General features: G+C 35.3%; 1 protein-coding gene across 1 annotated transcript in view; it reads right to left on the reverse strand.

The window, feature by feature from the left end:
- Nucleotides 1–10,365: 10,365 nt before the first annotated feature.
- Nucleotides 10,366–14,797, reverse strand: part of Snx13 (sorting nexin 13) — a 116,107-nt gene continuing 111,675 nt past the window's right edge. The window contains exon 26 of the mRNA XM_090332728.1: nt 10,366–13,815. Coding sequence (XP_090188854.1) covers nt 13,568–13,815 — 248 coding nt within the window. The 3' untranslated portion in view covers nt 10,366–13,567. The remainder of the gene's footprint in view (nt 13,816–14,797) is intronic.

Below are 14,797 nucleotides of genomic sequence, written 5' to 3' on the forward strand. Positions count from 1 at the left end.
GGGCAGTCTCTTGATGCTGGCACCCAAATTTCTGACACTGTATGCTCTCAGTATCCTGACTTCATGTTTAACCTTATGTTTTACTGCCATCTTTACCTGTAGATACAAAGCAGGAGTTGGAAGATCATCTAAATGAGTGGCATCCTCTCCACCCTTTGCTGTCCTATTATTCCTCAATCCTCTTTCTACCCTTCAGGTACATTCCATTCTCGAAGGTAAACAATACCTTACAAGTACTATGTCAAACCAGTTTTTTAAATTACTGTTATGACTTAGGAGTTGTACAAAGGAGTTATAATTCCACAAGTCAGGTTATGAATCCAATATACAATATTTCTTGGTCAATGTTACCCTTTCCCTTCATTCTCCCTTATCTCCCACACTATCCTCGAGTTACATAGTTTTTTTTTAAAGAAACATAATGTTCATTAAATATGACATTTGCTCACCCTTTCTCCCTCCATTCCTCTGTCCCTGCCTCACATCCAGCCTTTCACAATGACAGGCTCTTAAACTCATTGAACCAGTCAAGTATATATGCTTATATCTCATGACCCACGGATTTCACTGTCCTGCCATTTGTCCCCTTGTGACCCATAATCTAGTCTCGGCTTGGAAGCTTGGATTCCCACCCAGTGGCACTTTCCAGAGAAGTTGAGAACAACCTGAAATTCTGGCACCATCACATCTTTGCTGAGCAACCTTGCATAGACTAGGCATGCTGCCCCTGAAATTAGGTCTCTGCAGCTACATACTGGGGGTAATACTGACAATGTTCACCTCATAGTGATTGTTCTAAGAATGACATGAATAAAGCATTTGTGAAGTATTAACTGGATTACTGTTCAGGGAAAATCCTGTCATCAATCATCAATAAAGATTATCCTTCTGACTCAAACTCTTTAGAATCATTCTGAACTAGTTAGAAGACACAACATAGAGAGAATGTTAAAAAAATGAACACTATTGAAATACGTTGCATCTGTGAATGAAAAAAACTAAGTAATTGAAAGCTGTTGAATAAAAAAGTAGAGGTGTAGGAAAGTGAAAGCAAATGAGGGGGGTCAATCTGCCTAAAGTACTGTATATGCATGTGTAAAATATCCTGGGGAAACCCTTTTGAACAATCAGCTCACACTGAAAAAAAAAAGACAAGACTGTAAAACATGTCCCATGTAAAACATGGGTAACTACTAGTGGAAGAGTGTGAGTGAATATAGAGGGTAAAGGAGGATAAATATGCTCAAAATTCTTTTTTTTTTTTTTTGCCAGTCCTGGGCTTTAGCTCAGGGCCTGAGTTCTGTCCTTGGACTTTCCTCAAGACTGCAGCTCTACCACTTGAGCCTCAGCACCACTTCTGGCTTTTTTCAATGTATGTGGTACTAAGGAATCAAACCCAGGTCTTTGTGCATGTAGGCAAACACTCAACCACTAGGCCAAATTCCTGGCCTCAAAATTCTTTATGTACACTTGTGAAAATAACAATGCCACCTGTTGAATGATTTAGGAGAGAGAGCGGGAGGAGTAGGATAAGTATTGGAGACATTAACAGTGATGATCAAGGTACACTGCCTATACATTATGGACATGTCAAAATGAAATCCTCTTGTACAACTGATGCTAAGAAAAATGTAAAAAAGAAAGGTATAATGTTAAAATACTTAATAAGGGTTGTGCAAGTTGCAAGCTAAGTTCTATTAAGTTTGTCTCCACTGACTGTGCATCAACTAAATGAAAAAGAACCCCACTGTACTAATTTTCATACCATTCATTCTGCTGCACCCAGACTATCTCTTTTGAACTCACACGAGCAGCCAGAGCTCTGTATAGTATTTCTGTGTTTTAAGACATGACTTCGATGCTGACTTTGGTATTCCTTGGTCACAGATGATTTAGGCTTCTCTACTGGCCTCCTTTATAAGTTGTACTGTAGGCCTATGTCATCTCTCCATCAGAGATGTCTTTGCTGAAGTTATCATTGTTTAATGTCCACATTCTATACTATAATTGAACAGCTCCTGACCCAAAGACAACTTCTGAGCAGACTGATCTGGAAATGTCCACTCAACAGGACTGCTTTGAGTTGGATGCTAACTGGATGAATCAATTAAAACCTCTTTCAAGATGAACATGCAAGAAAAAGACGAGGGAAAGAACTCTTATACATATAATTAAATCTCAGAAGAGAGCAAAAGAAATACATAGTCAATTCCAAATAATGCAGGCTGGGTGCTGGCTAACTCTCATAATCCTAACTACTCAAGAGGCTAAAATTTGAGGATAATAGACTGAAGCCAGAAAGACAAAGCCCTGACACTCATCTCCTGATTAAGCAACAAATGGCCTGAAGTGAAAGCGTGGATCAAGTGGTATAGAGCCAGCTCAAAGGGAAAAAAAAAGCCAAGGAAGAACACGAGTTCAAGTCCCAGACGTGCACGTTTGCAAGCACACACACACACATATTCACACAAAGTAAAACAATGTAACAAGTGAAAACACTCAACACATAAGTGTACAAAGCATGAGGCTGCAACTGCTCATGCCACACAGAAAGTTACCAAAGAGAAGAGAATGTTAAAGACTGCTACCAGGGGTTGGGTGGGGGGTAGAAAATGCGATAAAGAAAATAATTACATTGGATTTTATTAATGATTTTTTAATGTTGCCAATTTACTGCATGGCAACAGTTTTTAAAAATCACTAATAGTAAATTTTTTGAATGGCAGAAAAATTGAGAGATAATATGCAGAACTGTATATATCCAAGCAATTCATCTTTACCTCCTACCCCTTCAGTTTTTTCCTGTTAACAATCTATATTAGTATGATACCCAGTTAATAATGCTTATTGTAACATAGTTACATTAATAAATGCAATTATGATGATTAAATCACTAGTACCGCTCAAAATGAAACTGAAATAAAGGCTTTGTAGATAATAAAAATGACAGAATTCAATAGCAGTCATTTGCTACAAAAAATGTTGTTAAAATGATCTGGCAAGAGTATATTTGCAGAAGGATATTCAAATCTGCATAAACAAAGAAAAAGCACTTAACTAGTAAAAAGTTATATAAACACAAATCTATTTTTTCTTATTTTTAATCACTTGTGTGGCTATAACAAAGTATAATGCTAACCATAAAGCTACAATAAGATAGAAGAAATTGGAAACAGACTGTTCAAAGATTTTTATGCTATATTTAGCACAGAATATGATTATTTTAAAGAAGCTGTAAATAAAAGTAATATACATTGAACTTTAGAGAAACTATTGTTCTTATGTTTGTTTTGTATGTGTTGCAGTGCTAGAGACAGAATCCAAGAATTTCCACCTCTCAGGTAGGCAATCTGATACATCCTTAAAACACTAGCAACTTGTGTCTTAAAGGAAGAAAAGCTAGTAACTCACTAGAAAAGATAAAATGTAATTATCAAAAGCACTCATCTAAAAGAAGAAGGAAAAGGAAATGACAAATTAGGCAAATAGAAAACAGCAAGATGGTAAATTTGAATTCAACCATATCAATAAACACAAATGATTTAACTATCCAAACAAAACAATAACCATCAGCCACACCTTGACACAGGAAATCTTGTTAAAACTCAAGGTGAACACTCTACAGTCCATGAAACAAATTTAGCTTGCAACATACTTTGTAAAAGACTTGAGACCAAAAAAATGACATTATTTGTTAGCTATTAAAAGTTATTAGAAAAGGAGTATGAATATCTCCTTTATAATAACAAAATATATGTATGTACATATATATGTATACGTATACATATAAATATATGTATGTGTATTGCTAGGTCTGGGGCTTGAACTCAGGGCCTAGGTGCTGTCCCTGAGACTCTTTGTGCAACACTAGTACTCTACCATTTGAACCACAGCACCATTTCTGGCATTTTTGAGTAACTTATTGGACATAGGAGTCTCATGGGTATTTTTCTGCCAGGGTTGGCTTAGAATCATGGATCTTTAAACCTCAGCCTTCTGAGTAGCTAAGATTACAGAACAATAACTTAAAAAAAGAAATATGTAATATAAACCATATGATCCATAAATCCTAAAATATCAGCTTTATAGTCATTTTTTAGATAAGTTTCCCCACCTTTCCCCTAAAGTACAAAGATACAGATTACTTAAAAGAATAACATGATGTCATTCAAACACTAAGTAAAAGAAAGATGTATTGAAATTATTAACACCAGACAAAGTAGACATCTAAACAAAGAATATTACACCCAGGATAAGAAGAACATTAGGCAATGACAGGTGAATGCATATTATGCACATAACCCCCCCTCGATTTTATGCATAAGGACAAAGCTTGAAAACCATGATGTAAAATCTGACATAACTAAGTGGAAACAGACAGAATCCTAACTATAGTTAGAAACATTAACAGTCTTTCTCAATAATGGATAGTGTACATGTAAAGCAATTGAAACTCCAAAGTCACTAGTGAGAACATAAGATCCTACAACTACTTTAGAAAACAATTTCTCATAAAATTAAATGTATGATTATCATATAATTTAGCAAGGTATTTACCCAAGAGAATAAAAACATGTCCATAGATTTGTATATTAAGGCTTATTCTGATACTAATTGGTATACTGTAATACAATTCTAATTCTAAACATGGAAAATTACAGTCATCTCCTGTAAGTTTAAAAGCACAGTTCTTTAACACATAGTCCAAATTTCTGATACCGGAGGCACTTGTAAGAACCTAGATCTCAGTTTTTTTTTTTTTATCAACTGGCTACAATTGCATAGGTTCCCACAACCTCCTAAGAGGTTTTTAGTAATTCAATACAGTGACTCACAGAGCTCAGCAAAGCATTACAACTATGAATATAGTTTTATAACTGGACCCATGTAGAATTCACATGATTCTGTAGTTTGCATTCCAGGAGAAATCAGGATTAATCTTATTAAAGGGGAGAGGTGTGGGCTGGGAATGTGGCTTAGTGGTAGAGTGCTTTTTTAGTATGCATGAAGCCAGTCCTGGGTTTGATTCCTTAACACCACATATACAGAAAAAGACAGAAGTGGCACTGAGGCTCAAGTGGTAGAATGCTAGCCTTGAGCAAAAAGATCAGGGGCAGTGCTCAGGCTCTGAGTTCAAGCTCCTGGACTTGCGCACACACACACAAAAGAGTTCATGGTGTTCAAATTAGACTTTCCAGAAGAAAACATATCCATAAGTACAGTTTACATATACATTAGAAACTTTATTGCATTTCACATCAGGGCAAAGATATATCATCGTTTTAAATCAAAATTATTACACTTACCTAACTTATTCAAGTATTCAGTTTGCTTAGTAATAGTACTTAAACTGTTTCTATACACACATATTAACATATTAAAAGTTCACATTCTATTTGGCAATCTTCTTACAGTTGTTCTAAAATATGTATAAACTTGTTTCTGTAACCTAGCAACTAAGGCTATTATTTTAAACTATCACTTTTTCCCTCCATCTTCTTTAACAGACATATTGAGTTTTCCTTGAATACTTCAGCCAGCAAACTAATTTACCAGATTTCTTTTTCCCTTTAAACTTCCTGAAAATGATTTGGTTTTCTTCATGTGTTTAAGTCAGCCAAAAATGACTCTACTAAATTTACAAGCTCTTAAAATCTAATACTATTCAGCTCTGAGATAAGCAAAGGCATGTAAGCCTATTAAAGGGGCATTTAGAAAATATTTTAGACTCACAGAAGAATTTTTCCTAATTTTTGAGTCATTTAGGGAATATCAAAGCAAGTTAAACAGCTTTTTCCTACTCCAGTGTTTTGTTTTTTACCACCAGCCTTAAAAAAACAAAAAACAAAACGAACAAAAAAAAAACCCCAAAACAAAACCAGGGCTGGGAACATTGCTTAGTGGCAGAGTGTTCGCCTAGCATGCTTGAAGCCCTGAGTTCAGTTCTTTGGTAGCACATACTCAAAAAAACCTGGAAGTGGTGCTATGACTCAAATGGTAAAGCACTGGCCTTGAGAAAACCCAAGGAGAGTGCCCAATACACTAAGTTCAAGACCCATGACTGTCAAAAGAAAAAAAAAATCCACATTCCTTTATTTGGTTCTTGTTTTATGTGTTCTTTAAGAAAAAAGACTGCCTAATACCTAGGAAGTCACAAAATCCAAGACACGCTGTGAGTAATCATCCCCAGTCCACATTCATTCCGTCCCATACAAATTCCTATAAACCTGGCAATCTGTAATCCACATCAAATAACTTCAAACTCTCCATAAACTTCTGCTCACTTTCTCTCCTCTTTGATAATCTGTGTTTCTCGAGTTAATTGTCTTTGGTAGTTCATATGAATGACGAGTTCTCATACTTAGTTCCCAAGAGACTGAGAGACAATAACAGGTAAATATCAGCGACAATATAAAACTACAACTGTAAATATTTGTAGAAGGCTACTTTCTTCTAGCAAGGGCAGTCTTTTTATTTTTGTCTCATTCACATGCATGCGTGCATGTGTGCACGCATGCATGCACTCGCAGTTTCTACAATGTCACCTATGAAACAAAATAAAGAACAAAACTTACCGATTAGTTATAGGAGATCAAAGGTTCCCAAGAGCTGCTTTCTCTAGTAAGCACAGAATTTTTTCTTGACTGCTTTTTTTTTTTTTAAGCTCATAAGCAAGCAGGATGAAGGTAGACAATTCCACAACTCGCAGAAGAAATGGATACAAGCTGAGACATAATTTCTTAATTCTTCATTACTGGGGCTGGCTGAAATGCCAATAGAGGTTTAGAGGCCTCAAGACACAAAAATTAACTTCCCAACAATGCTTCTACAAATTAAGAAACAGGGCACTTGTGCGCTAATCCAAATCCAAATCCAAAGATGCCTGAAGTGTGTGGGAGGTCATCGAGGGAAAAGTAGGTAAAAAGGCCTCAAGTTCTAACTGCTCAATAAGGCTTCTCTCTGCAAGCCAAGTGTTCCTGGTGGCAAGCGGTGTCATTTCATAGGTAAAACGTAACTATCATGTGGTTGTTTTCAGTTGTTAAAAGAAAAAATCAGAGCTAAGGACATTTACTTAATAGTGGCTTACAAATAAGACAGAGAATTTGCAAGTGCCTGACAAACTGATTCACAAGACACATTATTTTAAAGTAACTTTGTCATGTACAAATGTGGTAAATACAAAAATCCTTAATAGCCTGGTAAGTGAAAAACTAACAACTTTCTCAATAATCATTAACTTCACATTTTCCAACACCTTAAAAACCATATCTTTCTTAGCTAAGGATACAAAACACACACTATCACTCCCAGGAAATGTTTCTTAAATGAAGGGAAAGAAAGACACAAAGTACATTGCTGGTGTCCATCAACTTCAAGGCAGCAGAATCGGGGATCATAGTGATATTTGCTGTATAAAGCTATGTGTTTACCAAGTCTTGCTCAAAGGAAAAAAATATATATATACACATATATATATGTGTGTATATATATATGTGTGTGTGTGTATATATATATATATATACACACACACACACAGCTGCAGTCTCCAGTCCCTACTTTTTCTAGTGTTTTTGTGACTGAGTGCTTGGGTTAGTGGTTTACACAAGTGGTGGCCATTTTCTCCCCAGACCTCATTTGGCAATCCCTAGAGGTATTTTTTTTTTTTTTAATTGTGACAATGAGTTGGAGAAGAGAAGGGCTATTGGCTTCATCAGTGGACTGAATCCAGGGATATTGCTAAATTTTCTGCAGTACATGAGACAGTCTACAGCAATCATGCAGCCCCAAATGCCAACAGTGGTAGCACACAAACCTTGGCAAAGATCCAAGAATCTGTGGACTCTGAGGAATGTGAGCACTTCTAAATTTTGAAAATCTAGACAAGTGACTCCTATCAACTGAACATTCTTTCCTTTCTTCTGCACCTAAACATTCTGTTTTTCTACTTCTAGATGTGGAGGCTACAACACATCTTACCAAGCTGAACACCAGTGGCTCATGCCTGTAATTCAGGATGCTGAGATCTCTGAATTATTGTTGCAAGCCAGCTGGGACAGAAAAAATTCATGGGTTTCTTATAATTGTCAAAAAGCCAGAAGTGGAGCTGTAGTTACAGTGGTAGAGGACAAGTTTTGAGGAAAAAAAAAATGGGAGGGGAAGAAGCAACAACACTTAGGCCCTGTGTCAGGTCCCAGGACTGACACAAAATAAATGAAATCTTACCTTCAGTGAAACTTCCTCCTCCTCTCTTCCCAACATCCATATCTTTGGAATGAACAGAGCTCACCTGAAAGAACACTGCTTGACAAGGTTGACCTTAATCCCTCATTCACAAGCATTCCTACCAATCCCCCCAAATGGACAAAAATAAAGTAGCTCACTGAGTCTAAATTGAGCCTAACTTGTGAGTATAGAACATTAAACTCATGCTGAAGGCAAGTTTTTCTTTTGAGTCTGGAATTTTTTGACTGCCTCCAAATAAAAACTACAATCTCAAGTAAATTTCCTCTATTAGGAACATTTCTTATGCGATATCTTGCTGGGGGAATTAAGTGCATTTTGTGTAAATCACTGAGAAAGCACAGCTGGAAAATTAAGCCTGGTTTTTCCCTGTACTTGCTCTGATGCACTTTTCCTCTTTGATTTTATCCTTCTGCTTCAATAAATCTCAACCGTGAATATGACAATATGCTGAGTCTCATGATTTTTGCAGTGAAGCAGTAGGGGAAGTCTGAAGGATTTCCAACACATAATACTGCTTTTTCACTTGTGATACATAAAAGATCATTTACATCTAATAATATCACACTTATCACATTTCTCATACATTGAATAAAAAGTATGTGGGGACAGGAATTTGGCCTAGAGGTAGAGTGCTTGCCTAGCATGCATGAAGACCCAGGTTCGATTCCTCGGTACCACAGACATAGAAAAAAAAAAGCCAGAAGTGGTGCTGAGGATCAAGTGGTAGAGCTCTAGCCTTGAGAAAGTCCAAGGACAGTGCTCAGGCCCTGAGCTTAAGCCCAGGATTGGCAAAAAAAAATAAAATATATATACATACATACATATATACATATATATACATGTACAAATATGTATATATGCATGTACATATACATTTATGATATATACATGTGTATATACAAATTAATGTGAGGCACAAATATCCTATAAATTGAACTGCATTATTTTTTTCTTCCCTCAGAATTTTCTAGTCATATGGCTGTATGGCTTATCGTGTCAACAAAATCTCTGGCAAGTACCTTTCCTTTTCTACTTCTTATGAGATGAATTCTATCAGCTCTAAGTTCTAATCTGTTTTGACTATAAACAGCTGTAACTTTCTGAAATCTTTTTCCCCGAAACAACAGTTGCCCCATAGGAAAAAAAAAAGCACTTGTTACCCTGATATATGAAGTTCATACTTCCTATGTGTGAGTGCACACGTGTGTATGTTCATATATACAAGTGTGTGCAAGATCAGGGCTTGCACTGAGGGCTAAGGCACTGACCTTGAGCTTTTTTAAGGTTAGCATTCTACTGGGTGAATCATGGAGTCTCACAGATTTTCTTGCCCAGGCTGGCTTTGAACTGCATTTCTCAGCCTCCAGAGTAGCTAGACTTACAGGCTTGAACCACTGGCGCCCAGTGGGATGGTAACTGTCAAGCCATTTGTATAAAAACATTTTGTGGCTACTTTTGGAGAATCAAGTAAACAAAGTTAACAGATTTCTCAGGGAATTTCAACTGTGGATAGCATTCAAATTGAAGGGGCATTTTGGCACTATGGCTAGTACTGTGTGCAGCTCTACATGAGTTGTATTAGACTATGAAGCTTTCCATCCAGTAACATCTTCAAAGGACTAATATTTTGCAAGATCATTTGAAGAAATACTACATCTGTCCCTGGTAAGAGAGAAGTTGTCACCTCTGGTGTCTGAGAAGTCTGTGGACACAGCTCCAAGGATGTACAAATATTACAAACAACCAGTCATGAATATATTGCTGCATGCAGAATCTACTGCCTTTGAAAATAGAAACAGAAACTGTAAAATATCACCTAGATATGAATTTAGAATGACACTAAGTAAAAATTGTTAATGGATTACCTAATTACAGATCAATGGAAAAATGACTTTATAATTTTATGAAAGGGAAATGTTTACTCTGTGTGCACCAAACAGGCAAAATTAAAATTCAGTGAGCTAAAGCAATCATTGAATAGCACACCTATTATCCTGGAAATTGAATTGCTCAGTTCCTAAAATAAAACTGGAATATATGCAGATCCTCAAAATAAGATGATTTAGCAAGTATTTTTAGAGTAAAACAAAAATATATTACTAAACAAACCCAACAAAGATGTTTGTTAATACTTTATTAGTATTTTCTAATGGACAGAACATAACGCAAACAAAATAAAAAAATTTTTAACCTTCTTTGTAGCTAATAAAAATAACCAACATTGTGATTGTTTCTTCTTTGTTAAAGAAGGAAATCATTGATAGAACAGTTAGGCACACAGTTGACACTGTACAATGATATGCACAATTTATCTTTCTAACAATTATAATCCTAAAATGTGCTCATTATCAGTTTTCCCTTGTAATACAGGAGCCATGCTCCCATAAGCAAAACTTACTACTAATAAAAGAACTTCACAAGGAGTAAGCAGAAGACTTTTAAAACAAGTCATTAAATAAGAAGACACAGAAACAACAGAATGTAAGTGGTTGGGTTAAGAAGACAGTTTTAAACTACATCTCAAAACATTAAAAATTAATTTATTTTACAATTACTGAAATATACATGCATTAAAAGAAAATATTGCACAAAATCAAAATTTTAGATCGTAAAATTTTATATTTGTTCTTCTTTTTAAAAAATTGGTACACTCCTGGTAGCACTTAACTGTTTGATTTTTTTTTCCACCCAAACACCAGCAGCACAAACTTATAATGAGCAAACTTGAATATTTAACAAAGTCTTAAATGTTTTTATTTTTGTTGTTTATTTTTTTAAAAAAATTAAGGCTAACAGAGTGCATCCATTGGTCAATGGCACAATTGTTTTCAGCAACTAGTTTGAACACCCTAATGACAGGGAATGTTCATCTAAGTGCTATACTTAAATCATACAATCAACTTTCAGGTGAATAAACTATGGTTTTTAGTAGTATGTATGTTACCTGAAAAAAAATAAAAAAACCAAAGAAAGAATGATTAATTTTGAAAGTTTTTGCCTAAAGGCACCACTGACTTACAAATCACATTCAAATCAACTATCATAAGACATAAAGCCTCTTCATAACTGTGTCCATATATGCAATAAATGCATATTGATCCATAGTACACTGTATTTGACTGACGGGTTTACAAAGGTTAACCAAGTCATTCGAAAAGTAACTCTATCTGAGCATGGCCACGGCTCTGATGTAAAACACACATGTGCATAGAGAAGTTGCACCACCGATAACATAGACTACTGACATTTCTGCTTTTGAAATATAAATTCTTTTAAACAAAGATTACCTTAAAAACCCATTTACTCAAATAGTTTTTGGTATGAGTTCAGTTATCTTACAGGGCTCTAGGAAAACTTGCAGCCTTACACAACTTTTCTTTCCCTGGTTGATAGGCAGTATTTTTTTTTTCTTACTTTTTCACATTACACAGAAATGCTTTTTCACCTGTACACTCTAGGCTCTTGCATGAATTCTTCTGTATACATACTCTTAAATTTATTGTCAAAAATATATTTGAAATGGGCAGGAGTATATCTGATGATCATTGCACTTACGGCCATGTTGATGTGTCATACAGACATGTTACACCTAACCCACTTTTAAAGCGCAGAGAGGGGCTGGGTAGGGGATTCACTGGGGCAGAAGATACATTTCTTCCACCAGATCCTCTAGAACTTTATTCACTTGCAAGTTGCAATGAAAGGAATTTCACTTATGTAATTCTCAACATGCAACACATGCTGAATACCTGCATACTCTAAGTATGCACAACAGCATTATTAATAAATATAATTATTATAAAGTTTAAAGGAAGGCTTTATTCTGTTAACAGGCTTCACTTTGTAAATAACATCTAAGTGAAAACAAGACATACCATGTCTTGTTCCCATCTTAAAAGCTCCCAAATAACTGGGATACCAATACTCTGTCCCTTTATCTTAAGCACCCAACACTCTTTTAACACCAGAATACTGGCTCAGTGGTCTAATAAATAGCTTCACTATTTTAAGGTTCTAGTGTTAAATAGTTTAGAACAAAAAAAGCTGATACATCCAAACCATTAGTAAATGGAAATATGTTAAACTATGCAGAAGTCCTGCATATAGGGATAAGAAGACTTTAAGATGAACAAAATAGAGAGGCTTCAAAACTGGAAAAGGTATCTTGTTTTGTTGTTGGTATAAAATTATCTTAGGGACTTAAATGTATACACCAAGGGGTTTTATATACTAGCTTTATTTAGAATTTTACATTATGTGAAATATAAATAAAAGCATATTTAAAAAATAGTACAGTCTGTTTTCATTATTGATTTTATATATGTACACATAATAGAATTAGGAATCTGTATGTTTACATATGACTAACAAGCTCATTAATCCTCTGATTTGCTATTTTTGTAGTTATATAAGGCATGTCTAGATCATGTAACTTAAAATTATTATATGGTAACTTTCAATTGAGATACGCTTTCTTTCAGTTTCTATTTTTCTTTTTAGAGCAGAATGCATTTGGCAGTTCTTTCAATGAATTCTTCTGTATAATCAGTAATCTGTTAAAAGATAAAACTAATAATTTTGAACCTTAGAGTTACCACTTGCTTCCTTTTGCACACAGAATGCTAAAATAAAACTTAATGACTGAGTACCATAAGAACAAAATATAGCCCTTATAGCACATAAGAATCAAGTAAAATTTGCTTTATGTCAATGAATAATAAATCTAACCAAATTTTGATTTTGTTTGGTTTTATATTATAGTATTATGTCACAAAATTGTAACATTTCTTGCTTTAAGGGCATTCTTTTACTTTTTCCAGACCTGAAACAGTTGTCCCACTCACTGGGCTAATCCACACAATATCAAAATTCTGACATATACCTAAAAAACCCGTTAGGCAACCATCTTTCCAAAATGTACATTGCACAGTCTCCAACTATTAAACAAATTAGTCAATCTGGACCATGATTTTGTGCTTTCCTTGGCTCATATATACATTCTGGCACTTTGTCATTGCTGGAGAATGCTGATTAATTTGATACGGAAGAGACCAACTCCATTCTTCCATGAGATGGGGGCAATCCTCTCAATGTTGCAAATTATGCACCAAATCATTTAAAATACAGAAACTTCTCTTGGTAGTGGCTGAATTATAGATGAAAAGGAGATGAACAAGAGGCTTATGGATGTATCAGTAATCTATTCGGAGACACTAAAAGATCGGTGCAAACACAGCAATACGAGTTAGGCCCCCAGAAGGTCTGGATCTGTCCATACCATAAATCCTTGACACAATGAACACCAGCTTCACAGATTGGAGTGTCACCTTTTCTGTAAAGAAGGTGCTTGAGTAGTCTGAAGTTTCTGTTTATATTTTTGCATCTGCTTTGACCGTGAATGCAGTTTGTTGAAAAGTTCACGAAATTTATACTGTGGAAATAAGGTTTCTAAAAAGCCTTCCAAGAAGACATAAACCATTCTCCTATTTAACTGGTTGTGCTGAAACATTTCAAAAACACGAAGAATACCTTTCCGTGTTGTCTCAGCTCCAATAATATGCTTCAGTTCATCTAAATGGAAAAGAAAAATACAGATAATTCATCACTCAGACAAAGGAAACTTCACAGAAGAATAACATAAATAGCAGGCATAAAGTTAATGAGTTTTACTTATGTATTCTGACACTTAAAATATATGCCCGTTTGCAATGCATACACGCACCTACCATCCACTTACAGAATAGGCAATGAAAATCAATGTTGCAGTGCAGTTAACACCCAGGCTCAGGGATTCTGAATATATTAGCAATCCTGACCAAAAAAGTTGGAAATGTAGCTGTGGCTCAAAGTGGTAGAGTGCTAGCTGCAAGCAAAAAAGCTCAGGGGTGGTGCCAGGTCCTGAGTTCAAGGCCCAGAACCAGCACACACATGCATACATATGTATGTACATACATACATACGTACATATATATACATACAAGTGTAAGAACTTGCCAGGTGCCAATGGCTTATGTCTATAATCCTAGCTCCAGCTAGTCAGGATCTGAGGATAGTGTTTTAAAGCCACCTGAGGTAGGACAGACTGAGACTCTTCAATTAACCACCAAGACTGGAAATGGAAGTAGGGCTCAAAGAGTAGTGACTGGTACTAAGATAACACACAAACGAGCAGTATATACAAAAGTAATTAGTATAAACATAAAGGCAGGAAAAATTTTAAATTCCTGTGATAGAGAAACGAGTAGAATATTAAAGATGACTATGATATAATATGATAAAAACAAGTTGGTCACAGTATCAAGTTAGTATAGGTTCTGAAGTGCTGGACCACGATACATGAGTATTCTAGAAGTATCCATCATCAGCACTCTAGTAACAAACATTTTGATAAAGCTTTAGAAAGATATACACAACACCCTAAAGGTCTGTATATAGATATGTATACAATATAATTTAAAGCAAACTTGAAAATTTACTAAAAAAGCAGGCAAAGGATTAGTATAGGAATCATGATATTATATGTACCATCATTTCCTTCACATGGTCACAACAA

Source organism: Megascapheus bottae, chromosome 5 (genome assembly GCF_031878675.1).
Source record: "Megascapheus bottae isolate mThoBot1 chromosome 5, mThoBot2.hap1, whole genome shotgun sequence".
NCBI classification, from domain to species: Eukaryota; Metazoa; Chordata; class Mammalia; order Rodentia; family Geomyidae; genus Megascapheus; species Megascapheus bottae.